We start from the raw sequence: 14,884 nt of genomic DNA on the forward strand, positions 1-14,884 counted from the left end.
CATATAGAGAAGGTTCAGATATGATCTTATAGAGGTTCTCTCAATTATGAGAACTTTCGATAAGTTTATGATCTTCACCAAATGAACAAAGGGAGAAGACGAGGGAGTGAAATTAGGACATGTAGCACTCTTTTTTTCGGTGCTACAATGGGTTATATAAAGATTGAAAAGTATACCCCCACAAACATCCAATGGGAAGTGCACAGGGCGCCATCTTGGTAAAGGACTAATGAGATGAGTCCTTTACTCGCATCTATTTGCATGGTCAAATGAGGGACCTAATGCCCTCTGACGTCTGCTGCAACTTTGATTTGTCCTGAGGTTACCAGCGCCAGTTCTGGACGCCTTCAAGAAACCTAACTCTAAAACATCAGACAAGTAAGAAAAGGTAAGTACTTACCATAATCACCACCACTCCTGGTCCTGAGCTTGTCAAACTCCTTTCTAATCCCAACCCTCCAGTAACAACCCCCTCCCCCATCCTCCCCACAATTGCTGGCTTGGCAAGACACCCACCCTGGCCCCAAACCCCATCCTGGCTTAGACCCCAGTCTGCTAGCCCTCCCATCAGCATTCCTGACCCACCAACAGTACTTCTGAGGTCTGTGATCTCCCTACCCGATTGCCCCCGGAGCCCTAATCATGAACCCATAGGCCCAACCATTACTGCAGCACATCTCTGTGACCAAATATGATCATTTATCTGAAACTGGTGCACTAAACTATTTGGGCTGCGACTACAGTCCCAGCTATACTACAATGAGATCTGAAGCTCACAATTCGGGGCTCCTCGGACCTCCTCATTTGAGCAGAGGCTGTTAACCCTGTGTGGCTGAGCTATGCAAAAACGGGCGCACCCGAATTTGTCCCCCTGAGGAGTTATTTTTGTATAGAGTTTTGTTAGGGTGTAGAATAATCCACCAGAATCAGCAGTTGAAGTAGAACCTATTATAGCTTGTTAAAGGGAAGTGGATAAATAGAGGAATGGGAATAAATGTAGAGGTCTTTCAGAGAGCTGGCATAGATGTGAAAGGGCTGAATGGCTTTCTTCTGATCTGTAAAATTTGAGAATCCATTACGGTTTTCCCTTGTTTCAAACATTCTTATTTTCATCTATTCTATTGCACTAATATGCTCACCTTGTCACTGGTGTAAATTATGGCACTTAAAGAGGTTTCTGTGGGCTTCACACCAGATTTCTCAAATTGTACCTCTATGTGTCCATTGCCAGGTATCATGGGACTCTGCAGGGACAAAATATCAGTCACTTGTTAATGAGCTGATTACAGAAAAATATCATTAACTACACACTCAGTGTAGGTTATTCCTACACCTATCTAATTAGTTAGTCATTCATTCATCCATCCATGAATTATTATTTTGAAAGGCATGTTTTGAACTCTGTTGTTGATATAACTTATTAGGCATTTACTAGGTTTGAGTATTCATTAGGGATTATCACACGTGAATAAAGGCATCTATTTCAATGGAAGTGCTTCGCTGTTATAACCCGAATTAAGCAGTAAAGATCCAAAGCCATGTGGGTACTTGTTGGTAACCGAAATGAAACTTTCGGCATCTCCCCTCCCCCCGCCCCCACCTTCAAATTTCACCTTTCAAAAGTGGGTGCGAAGTATTCAGTGTCACTGTTTTCCCCAGTCACAGTTGGAGTGACATTCCCAGCAGACAAAGCTGCTTGCTATTCAAGAAAGCAGGCAATTTGGGGAAGGGGAGGTCTGCTGTTAGATGTTAAAAGAACATTACTTCCACAAAAATGTGTTTAATGGGGAATCTCTTAGTGACACAGGTTATCAAGGAGCCCCAGCACTTGATCCTTTCTAAAAACAGGGTCTCATCCTCAACACTCCTATATACAGAACCTTGTCCTCAGGTCCTCCTTCTAGAGGCTGTACCTTGCCCTCAGCGTCCCTTCTATATGCAGTGCCTCACGCTCAGGACCTCTTCCACCGACAGGGCCTCACACTCAAGATCTTGCCCTCATGACCCCTACAAAAGGCAGAAGCCTGCCATCAGGGCCCTTTCCATACAAGGGCCCTATCATTTGCCCCCTTTCTCTACTATTTGGTTAATTTCCATTTTAAATGGTATTTGCCATTATTTGCATATTCCAAGTGTTAAAAGCTTACCAGCATAAGACGACACTATTTGAAACAACCCAATCATACAAGGCTGACAGTAAGTACCTTTCAGGGATGTTAAAGGTTAACTTCATTCTGTCACTTAAACTCATAAAAGTGTGAATAAACTGGCACAAAATCTTACTTTGACCAGCACAAAGATGCAGACTGAATGGAATCGATACTGTCTTGAATCAAACGTGGTGACAAATGAGCCGCCTTCGATGGAACATCGCCCTGGACATGGGAGATTAGTGCATTTCCACTGGCCCATAGAACACACACTGCACAAACAGCAAACATATTGAATGCACAGAATTTACACATGGGACAATAAATATTGTCAAAATATGTTTTTCTTTCAGGGAAAATTCTGCACTTGTCTAGTTTTGTAGCAATAAGACACATTCTTCTACTGTCCTCCTGTAAGCTGTCATAACTTCCATGGAAGATCAGTGGAAATCCTGTTTTGGAGTTGAAGCAGGTTTTTGCCAATCTTATACCAAAGCTATGGCAGCTGGTCAGGAGAGCCACCAAGGAAATTCCTGACATTTATACGGAAATAACTTTGGGGTTAGAGTTCCTTGGATTTCACATTACACCACCGTAACTTTTGCAGATGATCCGCTAAAAGTTTTTCAATCTGTTCTTTTTGACATATATTACAGACCTGGACATGGGTATACAGGCAAAGACTGCAGATGACAAGAAACTCTGAAATATAATAAACAATGATGAGGATGGTAACAGTCTTCAGGAGAACATAGACTAATTGGTGAAATGGGCAGACAACTGGCAAATGAAATTTAACACAGAGAAGTGTTAAGTGATACATTTTGGTACAAAGAATGAGGAGAGGCAATATAAACAAAATGGTACGATTTTAAAAGTGATGCAGGAACTGAGAGATCTGCGGGTATACGTACACAAGTCTTTGAAAGTTGCAGGACGAGTTAAGAAGGCTATTAAAAGGGCATGCGGTGTCCTTGGCTTTATTAAAAGAGGCATAGTGTGCAAAAGCAAAGAAATTATACTATACTTTTATAAAACAATGGTTAGGCCTCAGCTGAAATACTGTGGCCAGTTCTGGGCACCAGAAGATGGCAAAACAGAGTGTAAAAGAGATTTACTTGTATCGTACCATGGATGAAAGACTTCAGTTACATGGAAGACACTGGAGTTGTTCTCCTTGGAGCAGAGAGGGTTAAGGGGAGAATTAATAGGGACATTCAAAATCATGAAGGGTTTTACTAGAGTAAACAAGGGCAAACTGTTTCCAGTGTCAAAGGGTGGGTGACCAGAGGACACAGATTTAATATGATTGGCAAAAGAACCAAGGCGTTGTGTGGAAGCATTTTTTTTTACACAGTGAGTCATTGTGATTGGAATATATTGCCTGAAAGAGTGGTGGAAACTGATTCAGTAGTAACATACAAAATAGAATTGGATCAATACATGAAAGGAAAAAAAAATACAGTGCTATGGGGAAGGAGTATGGGAGTGAGATTAATTGAATAGTTTTACAAAAATATTGGCACAGATATGATGGGCCAAATGACCTCCTGTTCGGTGTCATTCTACGATCTACATTAAACACTCACATTGCCTTGGAATGAGTCCATGTGACCCCTTTTAAACTACTTTGCTGCATTAATGCATATGCACAAAACTAATAAACAATTGCTCAGCATTGAATATGGAGATATAAATCATGCATCCTCATTCCCTTTTTTATCTACAGCTGGTTTCTCCCAATGCCCTGCCATATGAGCTGCTTCATTTGCATGTCCTCCCTCCCTCCACAATGTACAGGGCCTGTGGTGGTACTATGGAGTCTTCCTGTTCTTTAAATTCAGGACAGAAATAATTTAATTTGCCTGTGTAGCTGTGGAGTGCAGTTGACAGTTAAATACTAAAGTTTTTACAGACTTCTTCCTTACTGACATTAACAAAGCCTTAACAGGCAAACATGTGCCATCTTTATTTGTTGACCTCATTTCTGGAGGTGTAAGTTTTTTCAGAACATCTCTAAAATGGACAAATAAGTTGGCATTTTCTACCTTAAATTTACCCCATTTATTCTTGTGTTAAGTTATTGAAGATGGGAATAGCACTTCCCAAGACACCAACCCAGATTTTCAGCTCAGCAGCAAAGTGATAATGCTCACCACTGACCTTGAGGAAAGCTGCCCACAAAGATCTTTCAAGCTCTGTGGCATGGCTTTCACCTTTACTGATGTTAGTTTCATTCTGACAGCATCTATAGGGGATCTCTGGTCCAGCAAAAGGGATGCCACCAAGCAGGCTAAGCAACAAATGACATTGAAGAATTCTCAAAACAGCAAACTAGGAAGTAATAAGTAGGTTTCATCATTCACTTTTTATAATTTTACAGAAAGCAAAATAAAGATTGGGATGTACACATGGGATTAAGGTAGAAGCTGAAATACCAAATAAACTTTAAAAAATGTATTTATTAATGTTTAAAAACAATGGAATTTTTAGTATGGAATGGAGAAATTTGACATTCCATAAGTATAAAGTTAGTTTTTCAGGGCCAGTTTTTAGAGCGAGATTAATATCATAAAAAGTGGAAGTTCAGATCAATTCAGTGATTTCTAGTTGATTTCCGTCTGCAAGGACTTCAACCATGAACCCAGTGGAGGAGTGGGGAAACAGTGACAGACATCTGGATGTCCGTGTTTAACTGAGGATGTGCAGACACTAGAAGTTGCTGTCAGTTTAACAGAATAATTATGGCGAACACTGACAGTTTTGCAGTCATTACTATCGCAGCAAATCCAAGCAAATAGGGTAGAGTTTTAACTTAATGCTCTAGGTGTAAAACAGACGTCGCAAATCAGCTACTCATTATAGAAACTGTACAATTTTCAGATCATTGTAATCAATCGAAATGAAAATCTTGCAATTTCCATAATGATCAGACATCAAGTCGAAAATCTACCCCAAGGTTTATACTAAACATAAGTAGTAGGATTTCGTTTTACCAGTTTCTGCAAAGTGCAGAGATTTTTTCGCCAGGACTGTAGATGTCCCCATTCCAAGTGCAGGGACACTCTTTAAGATGTATACACATGCCCTTGTTGGAAATGTCATCAAAAACAGTACCTGTGGAAAATATAGTTGTGAGTATGTAGTCCGATGGAAAAAATATCTACGCTGAATAGTTGTCTCTACAGTATCTACATGTCTCAACTCTATGTCTATTATTCTCCCAGTCCCAGAGAGCAATATTCTTTGTAGAGTATAAGGATAATGATACAGTGATTATCCTATTACTTACAATAAACACAGGTGACTTTGGTGCCAAATCTCCAGACCCTTTTATAATATAAATATCATTGCATGTGATGTGGTCCTCACCAGTGAAGCAATTAATACAGTCTTATTGGTAATTTCAGTTAAAAATGCACCTTGTGCAGTAAATATAAATTTGTTTTCTGAATCTTGCTTTCCATTCCCTAACCCTCTGTCATGGAAGGTGAAGATCCCTTTTTCTCAAAAACAATAACACTCCAATATTATCTGCAATATAAGCTCATTAAAATTCAAACTATTAATGCATTAATGGTAAACATGGTCGCTTGTGATTTTGCTAGTTTTCCATTCTTCACCGCCCAATGCTGTTGTGCAATAACCTGAGGGCAAATATTACTGATAAATCTTGCTGGCCATGGGATGGGGAATTCCTCAAAGAAGCTCACACTCCATTGCCGTACCTTTGCCAGAAGTGTGGTGGAATCCTCTTTGCATGAAAATAGGGGTTCTGCTCTACTTCTGGCAGAGCAGGAGCTTTTCTGCAGAAATTCCCAGCCAAGGCATTAAATCCTGCAGGATTATTTAAGGGTAAATCACACTCTGACAAGTTGTGGGTCCCTTCCCAAATGCAAACTATGCCTTCTTTTGCAGGCACTGATAAATCTGCTGTGCAATTCCAGAATTTTATTTCATTTTGGATTTCCAGAGTTTTCAGCTATCCCCCTTTCTCTCTATTTCCTAACTAAAACTGCACTTGATTTGAGAAAACGAGTTTACCTTCGGGGCAGAAGCAGCCATACGTGCCATGACTATCACAGGTAGAGCGCAGATTGGAACATGTAGGAAAGCAGGGCGATCCACTCTCTGCATACACCTGGTTCATTGGACATTTACGTGGAGCTAAAATAAACAGAGCTATGTAACAATCCTGTGAAATTAGGCTATATTCTGCATATAGAAAGTTCTGGAGCAAATTCAGCACCTGAGTTAACTGGATTTAAAGCCCATGGAAACCCTTCAGAGTGAGTAAAGCCTTTCAAAGTATTAAATAAGTACTACAACTCTTCTTGGAGTCACAAGGAATTTAGAATTAGTCTCTATTGATGTTTAATACAGAATCTCAAAGGTGGATTATTCCTACAATCAACCATTACAAATTTTGTATGAACCACAAGTGGAATACAGAGTAAAATTTCAAAATTTGCCAATGATACCAAACTTGGAGGTGTGGCAAACAGTTAGGATGATACAAATCGGCAACAGGACATAGATAGGCTAGCAGAATGAGCATACAGAATTTAATACAGAGAAGTGCGAGGTGATGCATTTTGGCAGAAGGAATATGGAGAGGCAATATAAACTTAATGACGCCATCCTAAAGAGTGTGCAGGGAAAGAGGGACCTTGGGGTTATGTGCATAGATCTTGAAGGTGGCAGGACATATTGAGAGAGTAATTAGTAAAGCATATGGGATCTTGGGCTTCATTAGTAGGGGATAATGAGTGCAAAAGCAAGAAAGTTTTGCTGAACCTTTATTAATTAAGCTTTAGTTCGGCCACAATTAAAATATTGCACCCAGTTCTGGTCACTACATTTTAGAAAGGATGTGAGGGTCATTGAGAAGGTGCAGAGAAAAATTACCAGAATGGTTCTAGGGATTGGAGATTGCAGCTACAAGGTTAGGTTGGAAAAGCTGGGGTTGTTCTCCTTGGGGTAAAGAGGGAGATTTGATCGAGGTGTGCCAGATTATGACAGTTTAGATAAGGTAGACAAAGAAAATTTGCTCTCGTTAGTTGCTGGTACAAGGACTAAGGGGCATATATTTAAGGTTTTGGGCAAAGGATACAGGGGGAATGTGAGAAATAACTTTTTTATGCAGTGCATGGTAATGACCTGGAACCTGCTGCCTACGAGGGTGGTGGAAGCGGAGACAATTAATAATTACACAGGGAAACTGAATGGGCACTTGAGGGGAATAAAGTTTCAGGGTAATACAGCAGGGAAATGAGTCTGACTGGATTGCTCTACAGAGAGCTGGCATGGACTTGATGGGCCGAATGGCCTCCTTCTGTGCCATAATGACTCTATGACTCTAAGTTCCACACACCACACTTCTCTCCTACCGTAGTTATACTCGGAGTCACTGTGAGAATTTAGAATTAGCCACCATTAACTTTGACTACAGAATCTCAAAGGTGGATTATGCCTAGAATCAACCATGACAAATTTTGTGCAAAACAAGTAATTGAAGACTTCAGTTTGTATAGCACCTTATCTTTCAGTGTTTCCAACACAATGAATTACTTTGAAATACACTGACTGGAGTTATTTTGCACATGGCAAGGTTCTAACAATGCCAATGAGATGAATAACTGATTAATTTGTTTCTGGTTCTATTGATCAAATGAGGACTGTTGGTCAGGACACCTCCCCCTCGCTCTTGTTCCCCTGGGATTATTCGGACTTACCAAAACATGCAGATCGGGGCTTGGTTTCACATCTTAAACAACCAAGAAGAATGTAGCACTCCCTCATTACTCCACTGGAATGGTAGCTGAGATTTTGTGTAGCTGTTTTGAGATGTGGCTTGAACCCACATCTTCTGACACAGAGAAGAGTGTGCTATCAAATGAGCCATGTTGCATATTTTGCTAATTACAGTTGATTTCTGTACTTTTATTTGTACTCATTAAATGAATTTATGCAGGTCTGTGCTGGTGATAGGAAATCTTGCTCATTGCCAGTGGACATGGCAAAATCACAAGCCATGTGGCAGCAGAGTGGTGCAGTGGTTAGCACCGCCGCCTCACAGCTCCAGCAACCTGGGTTTGATTCTGGGTACTGCCTGTGCGGAGTTTGCAAGTTCTCTCTGTGATTGTGTGGGTTTTTTGCCAGGTGCTCCGGTTTCCTCCCACAGCCAAAGACTTGCAGGTTGATAGGTAAATTGGCCATTGTAAATTGCCCCTAGTGTAGGTAGGTGGTAGGGAATATGAGATTACTGTAGGGTTGGTATAAATGGGTGGTTGTTGGTCAGCACAGACTTGGTGGGCCGAAGGGCCTGTTTCAGTGCTGTATATATATATAATTTCTGTTGTACTTTATTGGCAGGCGAGGTTCCTTGTCACCCTTTCATGCTCTGAAAATGATACTCGATAGTTTCAAGGTTTTGGTGTTGTAAAAGCCCAAATGAATGCCTTTACTTTGAGGCATCTAATGTAAAACTCTTCACATTCAATAGGTGAAGTCCCTTCCCAATCATTTCCATTGCTTAGAGTTCCAATAGATAAAATTACTTCAACTTAAATGCCATTGTATAGAAATCCAATATGCTGGTCCTCTTCCATTCACTCCTTATGAGTAATGAGAGCAAAAGGAAAAGAATGAAGTGGGGAGACAGCACTAAAAGAGAGATTAAAGAGTAAAGTCTTTGGTAGAGTTTTGAAAGGGAAAAGATAAGACAAGCAGATTGGTAAAGGGAATTCCAGAGGGCAGGGCAGATGGAGCAGCTACTACTGATAGAGGAAAGTGGAATTAGAAATGAGAAATGAAGAATGTGAGCAAAGACGCAGAAATCTCTGAGGAGGGTTTAGACAGGCTGTGAGGCATTTGAAGATAAGGTTAAGGATTCTGAAATTGGTTTGTAGAGGCTGAGGAAGCCTGGCTAACACTTCGCAAATATGCAATTTTGCTCAGCTAAAAGTTCACGTCTGCAAACATCTAACATCCAGGGTCCCCCTTGCTTTAGGCCCCATTTTGATAATAATGTTGAATCTGGTTAGCTAATTTAGTTCAGGTTTACCCTTGCTAATTAGCTTTATTTGGCTGAGATTAATCCATTCTGGTTACAGTAGACAGTAGATTTGCAGGTCAGGTTAACATCATTCCAGAAAATTGATTTTTTATATAAACCTACACCTAGTTCAGCTATAATAGAAATATTTCAAGGTTAATGGAACTTGCATTGGTGACTTTTCAGTGTGCCTTCTGATACTGAGCAGAGTAGAATAAATTTGCTTCCATAAATTGGGCTTGTTCTGTTTATCATTAGTATTTTTAATAATTTTTAGTTACAGTATATTGATTTAGGAACTTTTTTTGAAGCATGAGTGATTATACATGTGATTTATTCAAAATTGTAAGCTACACGATGACAAGCATTCTTATAGCTGATGGAAGGTATATGGGACGATCAATGTTATCACTGATGGATGGTATAATGGAGCTGCCAATGTTATCAATTTTGAATGCTATTATGGAACAGGCAATGTTATCATTCATGGTGGAATAAAACAACATCTTATATTCATACATCTTTAATGTAGAAAAATGGCCAAAGTGCATCTCAGAGGAGTAGTCATAAAAAGAGATGCCAAGTCAGATAGAGAGAGATTAGCAAAGATGACCACAAAGCTTGCCAAAGTGATGAATTATAGGGAGAAGGAAGTGGAGAGGCAGATCGGATTGTGTGAGGTCAGCACATATTAAAGCGATGATGGGATAGTGGCACTCTGTGGACTAATAACCTATTGAGTGATTTAGTGCCTATCGGTGATAGAACAGAGGATCTCCCTGGGTCAATACCCATAAGTAGTCAATGCGAGGCACTCCCTGGGTCAGTACCCATCGGCAATCGATGGGAAGAACTCCCTAGTTCAACATCTATTAGTATCAATGGTGGTAACACCATTGGTCAGTATCCATCCATAAACAATGGGAGGAGCTCCATGGGTCAGTACCTATTGGTAATAGATGTGAGGCATTTAATGGGTCAGTACCCTTCAGTAATTGATAGGAGGAACTCCATGGGTCAGTGCCATCAGTCATCGATGGGAGGCGCTCCATGGGTCAGCACCATCAATAATCGATGGGAGGAACTCACTGTTTCAATACCCACCTGTAATTGATGGGAAGAACTCCATGGGTTAGTACCCATCAGTAATTGATGAGAGGCAACCATTGGGTCAGTATCCATACATAATCAATGCGAGGCACCAATCCCTGGGTCAGTACACACCTATAATCAATGGGAAGCACTGCCTAGGTCAGTATCCATCAGTAATTGATGGCAGGCACTCCATGGGTCAGTACCATCAGTAATTGATGGGGGGCACTCCATGGGTCAGTACCATCAGTAATTGATGGGAGGCACTCCATGGGTCAGTACCATCAGTAATTGATGGGAGGCACTCCATGGGTCAGTACCATCAGTAATTGATGGGAGGCACTCCATGGGTCAGTACCATCAGTAATTGATGGGAGGCACTCCATGGGTCAGTACCATCAGTAATCAATGGGAGGCACTCCATGGGTCAGTACCATCAGTAATTGATGGGAGGCACTCCAAAGGTCAATACCATCAGTAATCGATGGGAGGCACTCCAAAGGTCAGTACCATCAGTAATCGATGGGAGGCACTCCATGGGTCAGTACCATCAGTAATCAATGGGAGGCACTCCATGGGTCAGTACCATCAGTAATTGATGGGAGGCACTCCAAAGGTCAGTACCATCAGTAATCGATGGGAGGCACTCCATGGGTCAGTACCATCAGTAATCAATGGGAGGCACTTCATGGGTCAGTACCATCACTAATTGATGGGAGGCACTCCATGGGTCAGCACCATCAGTAATTGATGGGAGGCACTCCAAAGGTCAGTACCATCAGTAATCGATGGGAGGCACTCCATGGGTCAGTACCATCAGTAATCGATGGGAGGCACTCCATGGGTCAGTACCATCAGTAATCAATGGGAGGCACTTCATGGGTCAGTACCATCAGTAATTGATGGGAGGCACTCCATGGGTCAGTACCATCAGTAATTGATGGGAGGCACTCCAAAGGTCAGTACCATCAGTAATCGATGGCAGGCACTCCATGGGTCAGTACCATCAGTAATCAATGGGAGGCACTCCATGGGTCAGTACCATCAGTAATTGATGGGAGGCACTCCAAAAGTCAGTACCATCAGTAATCGATGGGAGGAACTCCCTGGGCCAGTACCATCTATAATGATGGGAGGAACACACTTGGCCAGTACCATCTATAATGACGGGAGGAACACCATGGGCCAGTACCATCAGTAATCGATGGGAGGAACTCCCTGGGCCAGTACCATCTATAATGATGGGAGGAACACACTTGGCCAGTACCATCTATAATGACGGGAGGAACACCATGGGCCAGTACCATCTATAATGATGGGAGGAACACTCTGGACCAGTACCATCTATAATGAAGGGAGGAACTCCCTGGGACACTACTCATCCATAATTGATGAAAGGGACTCCCTAGGTCACTACCCACCCATAATTGATGGGAGGAACTCCCTGGGACACTACTCATCCATAATTGATGAAAGGGACTCCCTAGGTCACTACCCACCCATAATTGATGGGAGGAACTCCCTGGGTCACTACTCATCCATAATTGATAGGAGGAACTCCCTGGATCACTACCCATCCATAATTGATGGGAGGAACTCACTGGGGCAGTACCATCTATAATGATGGGAGGAACTCCCTGGGCCAGTACCATCTATAATGATGGGAGGAACTCCCTGGGTCACTACTCATCCATAATTGATAGGAGGAACTCCCTGGATCACTACCCATCCATAATTGATGGGAGGAACTCACTGGGGCAGTACCATCTATAATGATGGGAGGAACTCCCTGGGCCAGTACCATCAAAAATGATGGGAGGAATTCCCTGAGCCAGTACCATCTATAATGATGGGAGGAACTCCCTGGGCCAGTACCATCAAAAATGATGGGAGGAATTCCCTGAGCCAGTACCATCTATAATGAAGGGAGGAACACCATGGGCCAGTACCATCTATAATGATGGGAGGAACACTCTGGACCAGTACCATCTATAATGAAGGGAGGAACACCATGGGCCAGTACCATCTATAATGATGGGAGGAACACTCTGGACCAGTACCATCTATAATGAAGGGAGGAACACCATGGGCCAGTACCATCTATAATGAAGGGAGGAACACCATGGGCCAGTACCATCTATAATGATGGGAGGAACACTCTGGACCAGTACCATCTATAATGAAGGGAGGAACACTCTGGACCAGTACCATCTATAATGAAGGGAGGAACACCATGGGCCAGTACCATCTATAATGAAGGGTGGAACACCATGGGCCAGTACCATCTATAATGATGGGAGGAACACTCTGGACCAGTACCATCTATAATGAAGGGAGGAACACTCTGGACCAGTACCATCTATAATGAAGGGAGGAACACCATGGGCCAGTACCATCTATAATGAAGGGTGGAACACCATGGGCCAGTACCATCTATAATGAAGGGAGGAACACCATGGGCCAGTACCATCTATAATGAAGGGAGGAACACCATGGGCCAGTACCATCTATAATGATGGGAGGAACACCATGGGCCAGTACCATCTATAATGATGGGAGGAACACTCTGGACCAGTACCATCTATAATGAAGGGTGGAACACCATGGGCCAGTACCATCTATAATGAAGGGAGGAACACCATGGGCCAGTACCATCTATAATGATGGGAGGAACACCATGGGCCAGTACCATCTATAATGATGGGAGGAACACTCTGGACCAGTACCATCTAAAATGATGGGAGGAACACACTTGGCCAGTACCATCTATAATGACGGGAGGAACACCATGGGCCAGTACCATCTATAATGATGGGAGGAACACCATGGGCCAGTACCATCTATAATGATGGGAGGAACACTCTGGACCAGTACCATCTATAATGAAGGGAGGAACTCCCTGGGTCACTACTCATCCATTATTGATGAAAGGGACTCCCTGGGTCACTACCCACCCATAATTGATGGGAGGAACTCCCTGGGTCACTACTCGTCCATAATTGATAGGAGGAACTCCCTGGGTCACTAGCCGTCCATACTTGATGAAAGGGACTCCCTGGGTCACTACCTGTCCATAATTGATTGGAGGAACTCACTGGGCCAGTACCATCTATAATGATGGGAGGAACTCCCTGCGCCAGTACCATCTATAATGATGGGAGGAATTCCCTGAGCCAGTACCATCTATAATGATGGGAGGAACTGCCTGAGTCACTACCCATCCATAATTGATGAAAGGGACTCCCTGAGTCACTGCCCATCCATAATTGATGGGAGGAACTCACTTGGCCAGTACCATCTATAATGATGGGAGGAACTCCCTGGGTGACTACCCATCCATAATTGATGAGAGGGACTCACTGGGCAAGTACCATTTATAATGATGGGAGGAACTCCCTGAGTCATTAACCGTTCCATAATTGATGAGAGGGACTCACTGGGCCAGTACCATCTATAAAGATGGGAGGTACACCCTTGGCCAGTACCATCTATAATGATGGGAGGAACTCCCTGGGCCAGTACCATCTATAATGATGGGAGGAACACCCTGGGCCAGTACCATCTATAATGATGGGAGGAACTCACTTGGCCAGTACCATCTATAATGATGGGAGGAACTCCCTGGGTGACTACCCATCCATAATTGATGAGAGGGACTCACTGGGCAAGTACCATTTATAATGATGGGAGGAACCCCTTGAGTCATTAACCGTTCCATAATTGATGAGAGGGACTCACTGGGCCAGTACCATCTATAAAGATGGGAGGTACACCCTTGGCCAGTACCATCTATAATGATGGGAGGAACTCCCTGGGCCAGTACCATCTATAATGATGGGAGGAACACCCTGGGCCAGTACCATCTATAGTGATGGGAGGAACACCCTGGGCCAGTACCATCTATAGTGATGGGAGGAACTCACTTGGCCAGTACCATCTATAATGATGGGAGGAACACTCTGGGTCACTACCCGTCCATAATTAATGAAAGGGACTCCCTGGGTCACTAGCCGTCCATACTTGATGAAAGGGACTCCCTGAGTCACTACCTGTCCATAATTGATGAAAGGGACTCCCTGGGTCACTACCCGTCCATAATTGATGAAAGGGACTCCCTGGGTCACTACCCACCCATAATTGATGAGAGGAACTCCCTGATACACAACCATCCATAATTGATGGGAGGAACTCACTGGGCCAGTACCATCTATAATGATGGGAGGGACTCCCTGGGTCACTACCTGTCCATAATTGATGGGAGGCACCCACTTGGCCAGTACCACCCATAATTGATGGGAGGGTCTACCTGGGTCACTACCCATCCATAATTGATGGGAGGAACTCCCTGGGCCAGTACCATCTATAATAATGGGAGGAACTCCCTGGGTCACTACCTGTCCATAATTGATTGGAGGAACTCACTGGGCCAGTACCATCTATAATGATGGGAGGAACTCCCTGGGCCAGTACCATCTATAATGATGGGAGGAATTCCCTGAGCCAGTACCATCTATAATGAAGGGAGGAACACCATGGGCCAGTACCATCTATAATGAAGGGAGGAACACCATGGGCCAGTACCATC

General features: G+C 43.0%; 1 protein-coding gene across 1 annotated transcript in view; it reads right to left on the bottom strand.

Annotated features, from left to right (window-relative positions):
- LOC137377250 (mucin-6-like) overlaps positions 1–14,884 on the bottom strand; it is a 268,629-nt gene that overhangs the window by 197,380 nt on the left and 56,365 nt on the right. Inside the window, exons 5-8 of the mRNA XM_068046793.1 lie at positions 6,195–6,317; positions 5,147–5,267; positions 2,284–2,422; positions 1,140–1,244 (exon numbers count right to left, since the gene is read on the bottom strand). Of these exons, the coding sequence (XP_067902894.1) occupies positions 1,140–1,244; positions 2,284–2,422; positions 5,147–5,267; positions 6,195–6,317 (488 nt within the window). The remainder of the gene's footprint in view (positions 1–1,139; positions 1,245–2,283; positions 2,423–5,146; positions 5,268–6,194; positions 6,318–14,884) is intronic.

Source organism: Heterodontus francisci, chromosome 14 (assembly GCF_036365525.1).
Source record: "Heterodontus francisci isolate sHetFra1 chromosome 14, sHetFra1.hap1, whole genome shotgun sequence".
Lineage (NCBI taxonomy): Eukaryota > Metazoa > Chordata > Chondrichthyes > Heterodontiformes > Heterodontidae > Heterodontus > Heterodontus francisci.